Here is a 13,408-nt window from a genome sequence, read left to right on the forward strand (position 1 = left end):
AATACTGCGCAAACTCAGGCTCCAAATTAATCACTATTGTGCAAACAATAATCTCTACTTTGCCGACCCAGGCTCCAAATTAATCACTACTGCGCAAATTCGGGCTCCAAATGAATCACTACTGAGCAAACTCGGGCTCCAAACGAATCACTACTGCGAAGACTCAGGCTCCAAACCAATCACTGTTGAGCAGACTCAAGCTCCTAATGAATCAATACTGCTCAGACTCGGGCTCCAAACCAATCACTATTGTACAGACTCAGGCTCCAAATGAATCAATATTGTGCAAACTCGGGTTTCAAATGAATCACTACTGAGCCGACTCGGGTCCAAATTAATCTCTACTGCGCCGACTCGGACTCCAAATGAATCACTATTGCGCAGACTCCAAATGAATCACTATTGCGCAGACTCTGGGTCCAAATGAATCATTATTGCGCAGACTCTGGGTCCAAATGAATCACTATTGCGCAGACTCTGGCTCCAAATGAATCACTATTGCGCAGACTCTGGGTCCAAATGAATCATTATTGCGCAGACTCTGGCTCCAAATGATTCACTACTGCACAGATTCGGAATCCAAATAAATCACAAACCAATAAGGGCTTCAAATGTGCCACTACTATGCTGACTCGGGCTCCAAGTGAAGCACTACAGAGCAGACTCTGCCTCCAAATAAATCATTACTGCACAAACCCGGGTTCCAAACGAATCACTACTGCACTGACTCAGGCTTCAAATGACATCACTGGCACAAGATTACAGTGGCCATGCTGGGATGATATGGCTTCACTTTTCTATATTGTAGGGAGAGAGAATGTGTTGTCCATATTTTTTAGAGTCTATGCATGTAACAAACAGAGCCATCAGTGACAACAGTGTGACCACCATTGCTAGATTTCTCAACAAACTACTCTTATTTATGATTCACTTGAAGCCAATTAAATGGCTAATACAGTGCAGCTATTGTAATTTTTGGCTTATGCAGAATTATGTTTTTGCTTTTTCCAACATAAACACTGTTATGATGCACTTAAAGCTTGTAAGACTTAAAATCAGTTTAGTTTCTGGCTTTTTGTTCATTTGACTTTATATAGTTGAGAGGAAAACATAACTAATGGCTGCTGAGCATAATTCCCAGCACACATGAATTCCAAACTCCAGCTTAGGGGCAGATGAGGCTCATATCGAGCTAAATGCCAGCCAAAGAACAGTCCTGGGTATTTTTAGACCTGAATTATCCAAAAGCATAGAAACTTTGCTCAATAAAACATGTTGGGGGACAAAGAAACTGCACTGTTGTTCTGAACTCTAAAGCACTGTCAGGAACTTGTCAGCCCAGAAGGAGATACAACAGAATATACTAGAATGAAAGTTGCATTTGGATCAAACCAATACAAGCCACACCATCCAGGCAAATGCCATGCAAGTTTATAATGAACTACATGTAACCTACTGACATTTACGCTCAGCAGAGGCACAAAGAACTGCACTGAGGGATATCTTTGTGGATACACATTTGATAACAGCTAGCTTCCATATCAATGTCTTTCAAAGCATCTCTGCTAGTTCAAAGTATCAAAAGACTTGGTTACTTTGTAAATGAGACGCCTTGTTTTTAATTACTTTTATGGCGGTATGTATGTGTGTGTGCGTGTGTTTCTCTATGTAAGTGTGTTCTTTTAAGATGCTGCTGATCTTAAGTGCCATTTTCTATGCTAATTTCCCTTCTAAATATATCTGTCTTTCAAGTCAAGTGGCCAAAATAGATTAAATAAATGTATAGACAAGTAAAATACTTCCTGTCAGCACAAGTAATTTAATGTAACATGCTTGTAACCCTTTATTTAAATGGTTTTATGATGGCAATACCATGATATTTTATTATATGGCATGATTATCTTTCAAATATTTACACAGTACTGCAGCTATTACCATGGTAAAATAATAGTATCATGTAAAACAGAGGAACAACAAACACTTAATTGTTATTATTATTATACATCCGCATAAAATTTGTATATACAAATATACACAAATATAAAACAATTATTACTATTATTAGTAGTATTACTATTATTGAAAATAATTAACTAAATTAATATTTAGATAAATTTAGAATTTTTTTTTTTGCTTGGCTACAGTCAAGCCCGAAATTATTCATACCCCTGGCAAATTCTGACTTAAAGTTACTTTTATTCAACCAAGTTTTTTTGACTGGAAATGACACAGGCTTCTCCCAAAAGATAATAAGATGATGTACAAGAGGCATCATTGTGGAAAAAATATTTTTAGCTTTTATTTACATTTGAACAAAAAAGTGACATGTCTAAAATTGCAGTTGCGCCCCCCCCCCCCCGTGGTTAGTCATGGAATCCTCGGCAGCCCCACTGCAACTGCTTTAGCCAAGTTCAGGCTCGGTTGTACTTCATGTAATCCGTAAAGATGAATTTCTCTCTAAAGGCGCATCCAAAAAGGAGATTGCAAGTCAGGATCTTTGCGACACTGACTCAGAATACACAAATTTATTAATACATAATTCATTTATGTCCTTACTCTTTCCTCGACACATTCATTGTTATTTTTATTTTTTATTTTTTGCCAGTGCTTGGGGCGAGTTTTAGCCTATTGTGTGTGCTTGAACGCGGATTCAGCTGCGCTGAAGGACATGAAACGGCGGTCTCGAAAGTGAAAGCGAAAGCGAAAGCGAAAGTGAAAATTCATGTTGTTTCCACCAGCGCTGCATTTTTTTCTTCACCATAATTGATGGATGTCTAAATTATAAAAATAAGGAGAAGCCTAAAACAGGCCCGATGCCGGCCCGGGTCTGAACTATGACGTGAAAATTGACCCGAAGCCGTAGCCCTAGGGGTGTAAAAAAAGGTCGGGGCCCATCGGCCCGGGCTGAAGTGCAGCGCTTTAATTGACTGCTTTGATGTGCTGCAATACGGTAGGGCACTATTTTAATGCTTACATTCGAATTTTTTTTTTTTTTTTTCTTGCCCCCCCCCTGACTCAAGAGTTAAATGTCGCCCATGGAGAAGGGTATGAATAATTTTGGACATACCACTTTTCAAATGTAAATAAAAGATGAGTAATATTTTTTTCCACAATGATGCCTCTTGTAAATTGTCTTATTATCTTTTGGGAGAAGCCATTTCCAGTCAAAAAAAAAAAATTGCTGGTTGAATAAAAGTAACTTTAAGTCAGAATTTGCCAGGGGTATGAATAATTTCTTTTTTTTAAGATTTATTTTTGCCATTTTTGGGATAGGACAGATCAGAAATGACAGGAAGCGAAGTGGGAGAGAGATAGTGGACGGGATCGGGAAAGGTCCTCGAGTTGGGATTCGAACACGGGACGCCTGGAGTGCAATGACGCTGTATGTCGACATGCTGCCCACAAGGCTATCGGCGCCGACAAAACTAATAATAATAATTATTATAAAACAAAGTAATAAAATAAAATAAATTATACTAATATGGCACTTACACTTACATGACTTAAATGACTTTCAGCAAATCAGATAAAGAGTACTAGGAAAACCTTATGCTACCTAATTAATATTTATTAGCCAAACTGATAAGGTTCATAATATCTCCTTTTACTGTCAGATTGTTCCTACGTGCTGCGTTTTGGTACTTCATTGAGTCACTTCATTATAGTTCATGAAAGTCACATCTGTCAGAAATAAGAGACAAGACAGATGAAATTCTGGCACGTATATACTGTAGATGAAAAGACGTCTTAATGCTGAACTATTCTGAGAGCTAAACTACTTCATTTTTATTTAGATAATTTTTTCATTAATTATTTATAGTCTCAACTAGGTCAGAGAGTTGCAAAGAGTCACATCTCCCAGAACAGCCATGCATCTTCTCGCTTCGTGTGTGTGCGCACACGTGTGCGTTTGTCCTTCAGTAACCTGCCGTAACCGGCAAGGAGACATCTCTCTAAATGGTTGTGCAGAAGGAGAGGACATGTGTGGGGTTAGGGACACGGGGATAGGGCTCGCCAGACCAGACTCCTGGATCCCTAGAGGACCTGCATTCCTGCCTCTCTGCTTGGCATTTCTAGGTCACTTTGGATGCAGAAACAGTCCGATGCCAGTGGGAAAGACATCTATATAAAGCCCGTACACCTCATCTGCTCTACACCAGAGCACAGGACATGAGCATGACAGCCACATGTATTAAAAGTTTAATGATACTTGCCAAGCAGGACACATCATGGCAGAAATAAGTGTGTGCGTGTGTGTGAAGGGGTAGGGGGGGGGTGGCAACTTGGATGAAATATTACTCCTTTCATCTTTTGTATAAAAATTACATTTTAGCATTCACTTTCATAATCAGATCATGACTTTTGGTATGTTGCCAAGGGCTTGTGCAAACCCTCTAAAAGCACTCCACACGTGACAGTGCCGTCTGTGCATACATGCACGAGAGGGAGAAACCAAATGTAATCAATTTAAAAGCTATAACTAGTTTTCAAATTTTGATGATTGCTTAAATGTAATAACATCTTGCTGTGTTATTGAATCTCGTTCTTGCTTGTGCTATATAGGCAAATAATTACACAGAGATGGCACATCACCTCCCCCTTCGATCCGCCTAAAACCATGAACTCAATCAATGCACATTATTTCATGCACTCCATTACTGAGCTGCTACACTCACTCATGGCTTTTCACAACTGTACATATACACACACTATGTAATATATAAAATAAAGACAGCATATATGGGCCATTCCACAGAACTGGTTCAAAGTCAGGGTTGGAATGTATTGAAAACAAAGGTCTTTTTCTGCAAGTTGTGTAATTGTGTAACTAATTCTCATATTGTATTTTAAGAAAGTTTAGGAATTTTTGTCCTCTCCCCAAATTTGTCACTACTGAAACACAGTAAAATATAATTTAATAAGAAGGGTTATATTGACCTATTAAGATTTTGCTTACATCTTCCTTGTGAATGTGTATCTCTGTCATGACAACTCGCTGCTGCTGCTGAATTGCTGCTGCTGTTGGTTATTGCTGTAGTTGTAGATTATTGCTGCTGCAAGCAAGTACAGAACTTGCTACTGCCAAAGCATATGATGATACGGTGCTGTGAGTATTTAAGACATACTGCTGCTGCACAAATAGCATAAAATAACCTGTAGCAGATCTATACAGGTGGAGCTGGGGAAGGTGGAGGGTTTCAGAGGAACTCTGAAAGCACGCTGCGAAATACCCAAGTGAATGCTACCAGGCATTTAAATAGCAGCAAGCTCATTGGTTGCATATGCAGCATGAACCAATCAGCTAGCGCCAAGTCGTGTAACTTTGTTATATCATCAGTTACGTTAACAACCCGTCAGCCTGCGTCATCTAGAGTTTCATGGCAAAACTATATATATATTTTTTTTTAAGTTTTCAGAGGTAAATGAACAACAATTACAATTTTAACAATATTTCAAGTGTGATTTATGAGATTTGTTGTATTTTGAATGCAATTTTTCTTTATAAAATTCCAAAAGTTAATCATACTGATTTAAACTTAAGGATTCATTAGTATAAATCTTAGTTGATCATTTATTTTTGACAAAACATCCCATGTTTAATGATGTTCTGGTAGTGACCACATCACATTACAGAATTTAACCCACATACAAAAAACACCACTAAAACACATTAAAATACAAAAAAAATTGCATAACTGTACTAAAATTTTGTACTAAAATAAAAGATTCTGTCTTCCCCTTTTGTCACTACCAAAACAATGATGACATGTTTCAGTTACGGTAGACTTATACACATATAAAAACTAAATGTTAAGGAATAACTCCCAAAAAAGTGTGTTTAGTTAAAATGGTGTTTGGTAGTGACGTTCTTTAAAGTTACACACAGATTAGTCATACTTTTAAACATAGCTGTATTATGTTATGTATTTCAGGTAGTTCAGACAACTGAACAATCAGATATTCAGGAATAATATCTGATATAAATGCCACATAATTCGTCCTTGCCTGGTTAATAGGAGGTGATAGCAGGTGTCCGGCGAGGGCCAGTTTAACAGTGGTCTCCCAGATATATCTGCCCTCGCTGTCTCTGGCCGTCACCATGAACTGAATCGGTTCAGTTAGATTCATCACATCTTGCTCTGCGTAAAGAAAGCCATCCGGCCGAATGCTGAACTTTGGGTCACTGCTCTCAAAAGAAACCTCCTCTATTTGCTGACAGGTTTCGAACTTCACTGCAAGGAAAGAGAGAAAGAGAGGGTAAGCAAACATTAAATAACAATGCAACTATCATTGCTGACAGTTGCTAAAACTGTTCAATGTGATCTTATTTTTGGCCAACTTGTTTCATTTCTCTTGCCCACACATTTGTCATCTCCTCTACTGCGCTAGACTGCTTATTAAATAAAACATCAGGGTTATATACAGCATAAACATATTGTAGTTATTACAGTTAAGGTGGACAAGGCAGTATTGATTCAATATTTCATTCAGTCACATACAGACCAACAAAGAAATAAATGAAATGAATTATATATGTAATAAATGACAGGCTATGACTAAATCCAATAACATAAGCAATGTACTGAGTAACATTACGGGAACTTAAGATACCATTTGTTTATAATGTTTACAGTATATACAAAAAAGTCTAATTTGGGATTCTCTTAATACCAGACTCTTCTGACAGCAGCAGTGTTAAAAATGCAGCTTCTCTTAAAACAAGTCAGAATGAGTGAGTCATATGCTTTCTCCCGCTATGGTTGTTTGGAAAGGGTTCTGGTCAACAACAGCAGATGGTCCGTTCAGTTACACCTGAGGGAAAGTTCCACAGCTTCAGCTCTACTTAAAGTGAGCGAGCGAGCAAGTGAGAGAGAGAGAGAGAGCGCCATGTGCCATGTCTAGATTAATCACAGTTTAAATATTAGAGGTCTATTTCACATTTACCAGAAGTTCAGTCGTAGAACTTTAGTGGACCACTTATGCTCATTTAAGTATATGGGAGGGATTAGGACTAGTTTTCACAATTTGTACTCTAGTACATAGAGTACTTATCAGGTTAAAGGAACAGTTTACCCAAAAATAAGAATTTGATGAAAATATACTCACCCTCAGGCAAGTCTAGATGTAGATGAGTTTGTTTATTTATCAGAACAGAAAGAGAAATTTGAATGGATTCACTGCAGTGAATGGGTGCCATCAAAACCGCTGATAAAAACATCACAATACTCTATAAATAATCCACAAAACTGCAGTCAATCAGTTAATGTCTTGTGAAGTGAAAAGCTGCGTGCTTGTTGTTTGTGGATTATTGTGATATTTTAATCTCTCATTCTAATGGCACTGATTCACTGTAGAGGACCCATTTGTGAGCAAGTGATGTAATGCTACATTTCTACATCTTGGATGGCCTGAGGGTAAACGAATTTGAAGCAAATGTTCTATTTTTTTGATGAACTACTAGTTCATTTTTAAAGTCAATTCCTGTATAGCTACATAAATTACAGATTTAAAAAAAAAAAAAAAGTACTGTACATTTCCACTGTTATTGCTAAGGGGGAAAAATGTTCACTCAATGCACATTAACGATAACAGGGTATGTTGTCACAATGTAACCTGCTATTGCATTTACAGTACATTTATGCACTTGTTTTATCAAAAGTGACTTATATTGCATGGAGAAAGAGAATCGCTTTGTCCCACTAATATTGCAATTCAAAATCATATAAAGTTACAAACATTTAAAACATATGTGACTCAACAGTATAGCTACAGTTTCTACAGTAAAACAAAAACATTACACTTAAATGCACTTAAAAAGAAGATTCTCAAAAATTATTTTAATTTAAGATGTTTTTTTTCTCTTTATTTTTATTTCAAAGACAAATGCTATTATTTGTACAGAGACTGTATTTTTTACATTCTTAAACCCTCCCCAACCAACCCAGAACATACTGCCTAATATTAATAATGATATTGATTAGGATATGATGGTTTTAACTAAGGTGTTTTAAAGGTGGCCTATTATGCCTCTTTGTACAATATGTAAAAGTCTTAGGTGTCTCCAGAATGTGTTTGTGAAGTTTCAGCTCAAAATACCCCACAGATAATTTATTATATCATTTTAAAAATGGAAGAAGAAACCGTTTTCTGGCATGTCTCTTATAATAGAGCTGTGCCCTTATAGCTTGTATGTCAGATAACAGTTCAAACTTCTGCTATAGGGTTTTTAGTGCACACATCCGAAGCACGCACACAGAAAATAACTTCTCTTTCATGTCTTATTGCGCTTTAACTGTCAAATACACAAAAGTTTATGGTAAAAACACACAGGAGTTTCAAAAACAGTCAGTTATGTCTGTAAAGGTAAACAGCTGGGAAAGAAATTGCATGTTTACAGTAGATCTGTGTGGCAGCAGCATAATATAAATTAAATAAATCAATAAATCCACTGCTGAAATAATATTCTGTGCAGCGACAGAACAGTTAGCATGCTTTCCTTTTGCCTTGGCATTAGAACTGGTACACCATTGTCACTTGCGAAAAACAAAATGGCGACACTGTTGGTGGAAACGTGCAGATTAAGGGGCGGTAATATTATAATAAGATCCCCTTACTACATCACAGAGGGAGCTAAATCTGAGCGGCTTGTTTTTTAACATGTTTGCAGAAAAAGGCTTACCAAACTAAGTTACTAGGTTGTCCTTTCTCACATTTTTCACAAGATGAAAGATGCACCAGGGACCCGTTTATAGCACTTAAACACTGAACTTTTCTTATTTGTCCCCTTTAAACCAAAACCACTAGATAGAGCAAACAGTTTTATAATTACAGAGATACAGCCCTTGTGACAACTAGCCCCAGCCTCCCTTATGCATTTGTGACACTTCAGCTGCATGGTGTTCTGACTGTGTTTAGTCTTTGCAGACTTTCAGTACTAGAGGGTCAAAGCGTTCCAAATAGATTTGAGTGCCGCTTCTCTCATCTCTTTTCTTCCCTCAGGATTGAAAAGAAAGAAAGATGGAACTAAAATCACTTCCTACTGATTTTATCTCTCTTCCACAATCCCACTGATAACAAGACAAATTGATTTCATAAATCACCGGGGGACCAAGTGACTTGTTAAGAGTGCTGGGTGAAAATGTTTTAAAAAAATAATTTAAATAAAAAAAATAAAAAAAAAATCTGCCATGAAATATCTTGCACGACAAGCTTTTTATCAAGCCATCTATCCAATTTACCACACGGTTTCCTGCCAGAAGATGCACCAAAACAACAGGCTAATAAAGCGTGGAATCCATTTCACCAATTGCGGCATGGCTTGATCAATGCTCCAGAGTTTCGTCTGGTGAATAATTGCAAATGGGAGGGGAAGAGGCCAATATGTAGTTTTCCGAATGAGCACCAAACCACTGACACATGAAAGCATGCTGCCTATTTTAACAAGCTCTGCTCAAAACGGAAAAACAAAGTGCATCATACTGGGAGAATAATAACATTTTACTCTGTCAGTTCTTCTGGAGATGTCTAGAAGATATAAATCAAGAATCAGAGTGATTTTGCTATTTGGCAACCGTCACGAATGGTCTAAATACACTAACTGCAGCCTGTTGTTGATGGAAAAATTGTTAATTAAATTTTTTTCCCCCCACATCCTTACTAAGCATCAACAAAAACATCTGCCAGCAGGGAAAGATTAAAAAACACACTCATGATAAAAAAGAGAGATGGATGTTTCTGTGAGGCAACAACGGCAGTCAATGTTTTTGTAAATTAGGCTAATTTGCTTTAATGGAATGAGCTAATTATTGCCATTGAAGGCTTTTTGTCACTCCACAAATGACATACAGAGGGTAAAACTGCGGATCAAGGGACAAAGGCTAAACCTCGAGTGAAAAACACTGGATTCACTGGAGTTGCCCCGCATGATATTGTTTTTTTTATAGGATGGGATATTGGCATGGGAATACAAGATTGGTCAGCCTCAAAGTGTGTTGTTCAATAACAAGCCATGCCAAATCAGAATTCTCTTTTACTCGCTCTGTCTTGGTCTCTTCCTTGTATTTATAATGACAGATAGGGTTGTACAGACATGTCCCTACAAGTCTCAGCTTCTGATGAAAAGAATGTGAAAATAAAAGTCCATTTACTGATCTCCTCATGCATGCTAAACATAAAAATCAGTTATTCGACAAGCTGATTGGTTGACTATACCATCCACGGATATGCTGTTTTGAGCATGTAAGAAATCCTGCTGCTGCATATATAACATACAGTCAAGCCCAAAATTATTCATACCCCTGGCAAATTCTGCCTCAATGAGCTCCTTTGTCTTAGCCATGACTGTCCAGAAACCAACAGCAGAGAGCTTCTGTTTTTCACCTGTTGAGTTGATTAAAACAGCTGTTTTGTGTAATTAGGATGCTTTAGAACAGCTTGGACTATTTGGAATGGTATAGAACTTTGGATTTTCCCATAGACTGTGACAGTTTGCAAAGGGTATGAATAATTTTGGACATGCCACTTTTTGTTCAAATGTAAACAAAAGCTGAGAAATATTTTTTCCACAATGATGCCTCTTGTACATCGTCTTATTATTATTTGTCATTTCCGGTCAAAAAAAAAAAAAAAAAAAAACTTGCTGGTTGCATAAAAGTAACTTTAAGTCAGAATTTGCCAGGGGTATGAATCATTTCGGGCTTGAATGTATATTAAAAATAAACATATATAACATACATGAAATCCAACCCAGGCTCATTGGAAATATGTGCCTCTACATACATTTTGTGCAACACCGTAATTACACATTGGTACAGGCATGTATTGCTGCGTTTTTATTACACTGCTTGAGGTACGTATTGCGGCTGTTCAGAATTCATATCCGGGTTGTGTCGATAAAGCTGAATGCTCTATCATGTTGTAAATATTCCCTAAAGCAAACCCAACCCTAAACCTACCCGATAGTGTTAACAAAGGCAAGTGATATAAAAAAGCATTTGTTGATGCAGCCATATTTTTTTAACTTTCCTACAGATTTGTCAAACTGTATTTTCACGGGGTTCGTACCAGAGCTCTTCATTACTCAAGTGTGATGTTGTGTGAGCTACTGAGCAAACCTACTGAATTAAAAAACTCACGCATATGAAGCTGTATATGTGACGACAACATTCCAAAGCCATAATATAATATTCTGCAAGTAACTGTGTGAAAATTAGGCTTTATTAATCAAAACTTTGTGTGTAAATATTACTAAAATAATCAAAAAAAGTAACAAAAGTTGATAGAAGTTTTACTGCATCTAGTGTTCATTTCAACTGGAAACTGCAGTGATTCATACACATAGTTACATTTTTTTTCAGTTTTGCAGAATTGTATATATAGAGGCACGTTTTTCCAATGAGCCTATCTATACAGGTGGGGCTGGGGAGGTGGAGGGTTTTTGAAGCGCGCTGCAACTGCTACAGCAAGCACTAGCCGAGAATTTAAATGTTGAGCAGCAGCTCATTGGCTGGCTGCTGATATGCAAAAAAAATAATAATAATCAGCTGTGCCATGTGACTAATGATGTCATTATGTTAGATTGAGTTACAACCTATTGAACTGTGCTATCTAGAGTTTCACGACAGAACTTTGGATTTATGTAATGGCCGTGTGATGACCGTCATCTGACCACTAACTAAAACACATTTACTGAACTTTTTGTCTATATCAATAGGGCTTCTTTTAAGCCCTGAAATATTTTCACGTGCATTTTGTGGTAAAGCTTGTTCAGAAAAGAAGGTGCATAATATTAATAAAAAGGGATTGTCAGACACTGATCACAAATGTGTTAATGAATGCTTCAAAAGCCCCTTTCACAAATACAGTCTTTACTGTTAAGAGATCATGTGTGAACGAGCTTTTTTTTCTAAAATACTGGTAAATTCATTTTGCCAATTTACCTGTATGAGAAGTTGTAACAATTCCAGTAAATTACCGGTAATGTGCTTTGTGTGAATGCAGAATGAAGATTACCGGTATGAGCATGTAGAACACACTGACAAATTAAGTCTGCTTTGGTCCAAATTAGCCTATCATAGCGTTCTTATGGAGATGACGTGATTACTCTGAGCTGTTTACAAAGCTCCGCTGCATTATAATATGTGACCCTGGACCACAAAACCAGTCTTAAGTCGCTGGGGTATATTTGTAGCAATAGCCAAAAATACATTGTATGGGTCAAAATGATTGATTTTTCTTTTATGTCAAAAATCATTAGGAAATTAAGTAAAGATCATGTTCCATGAAGATTTTTTTTGTAAAATTCCTACTGTAAACCTATCAAAATGTAATTTTTGATTAGTAATATGCATTGCTAAGAACTTAATTTGGAGAACTTTAAAGGTGATTTTCTCAGTATTTTGATTTTTTGCACCCTCAGATTCCAGATTTTCAAATAGATGTATCTCGGCCAAATATTGTCCTATCCTAACAAACCATACATCAATGGAAAGCTTATTTATTGAGTATATGATGTATATATCTCAGTTTGGTAAAATTTAACCTTATGACTGGTTTTGTGGTCCAGGGTCACATATGTTTTTCAATGTGAATATGCGCTAGATGAACATCTTTAACCATTGACCCTCTTGTTGCAGCTTTTTTCAACGTGTCATACTCAAGACCCAGCCTTCTTTTCCATTCATCACCGCTGCGGCTCTGCAGTTGTCACTCAGACTTAAAAAATGTTCTCAAATTGGACAGATAGTGAAACTAAAGTACTTATACTGAAGACAACTGTGCTGATGAGTGAATGGTCTCTTACCGGTAAAAAGCCAGAACGCCATTGTCTGTGTTAACAGCATATTTGTGTATGTACTGGTAAAGTCATACTGGTAAAGTACCGGTATTGCTTTGTGAAAGGGGGTAATGATTCACTCCTTAAAATGCATTTTGTTTCAAAATGAATCAGATATTTAAAAAAGAATCCAATAATCCATAAACCATTAACACACAGACTGACATAGCCTGTTCATATCTGCCTTTTGTTATTCTGTGGCAAGTTTGATCAAATAAAAAAGACATTTTCTGTAGAAGTAGGAAGGTTCTTGGAATAGCAATTTAAAACAAGCTGAAATGTGGCCATGTGAAGTAGAAAAATCCAGTACGATATTCAATTACAATTTCTCATTCAAGACAGAAGCTTTAACTGCAGCACACATAAATAAAAACAACAACAAAAATCAATAATCGATTGACGTTTCAGACTGCACACAGCAGCTTTATTGAAACTGCAATTCAGATTTTGGAATTTCAAGGTATAATGTGTAAGAGGATATATGGGAGAGATATTGACCAAGAAGCAAGAATAAGAGTAAGAAAAACAAGGACAAAAACTAGATGATTGTGCCTATGCGAGTGTGTGCCGATG

At 36.9% G+C, this 13,408-nt stretch overlaps 1 protein-coding gene across 1 annotated transcript in view; it reads right to left on the bottom strand.

Annotated features, from left to right (window-relative positions):
• The window catches only part of cdh4 (cadherin 4, type 1, R-cadherin (retinal)), a 195,556-nt gene that overhangs the window by 115,919 nt on the left and 66,229 nt on the right, over positions 1 to 13,408 (bottom strand). The window contains exon 2 of the mRNA XM_073825480.1: positions 6,007 to 6,233. Within this exon, the coding sequence (XP_073681581.1) occupies positions 6,007 to 6,129 (123 nt within the window). The 5' untranslated portion in view covers positions 6,130 to 6,233. The remainder of the gene's footprint in view (positions 1 to 6,006; positions 6,234 to 13,408) is intronic.

The sequence above is a fragment of the Garra rufa genome, chromosome 20 (genome assembly GCF_049309525.1).
Source record: "Garra rufa chromosome 20, GarRuf1.0, whole genome shotgun sequence".
Lineage (NCBI taxonomy): Eukaryota > Metazoa > Chordata > Actinopteri > Cypriniformes > Cyprinidae > Garra > Garra rufa.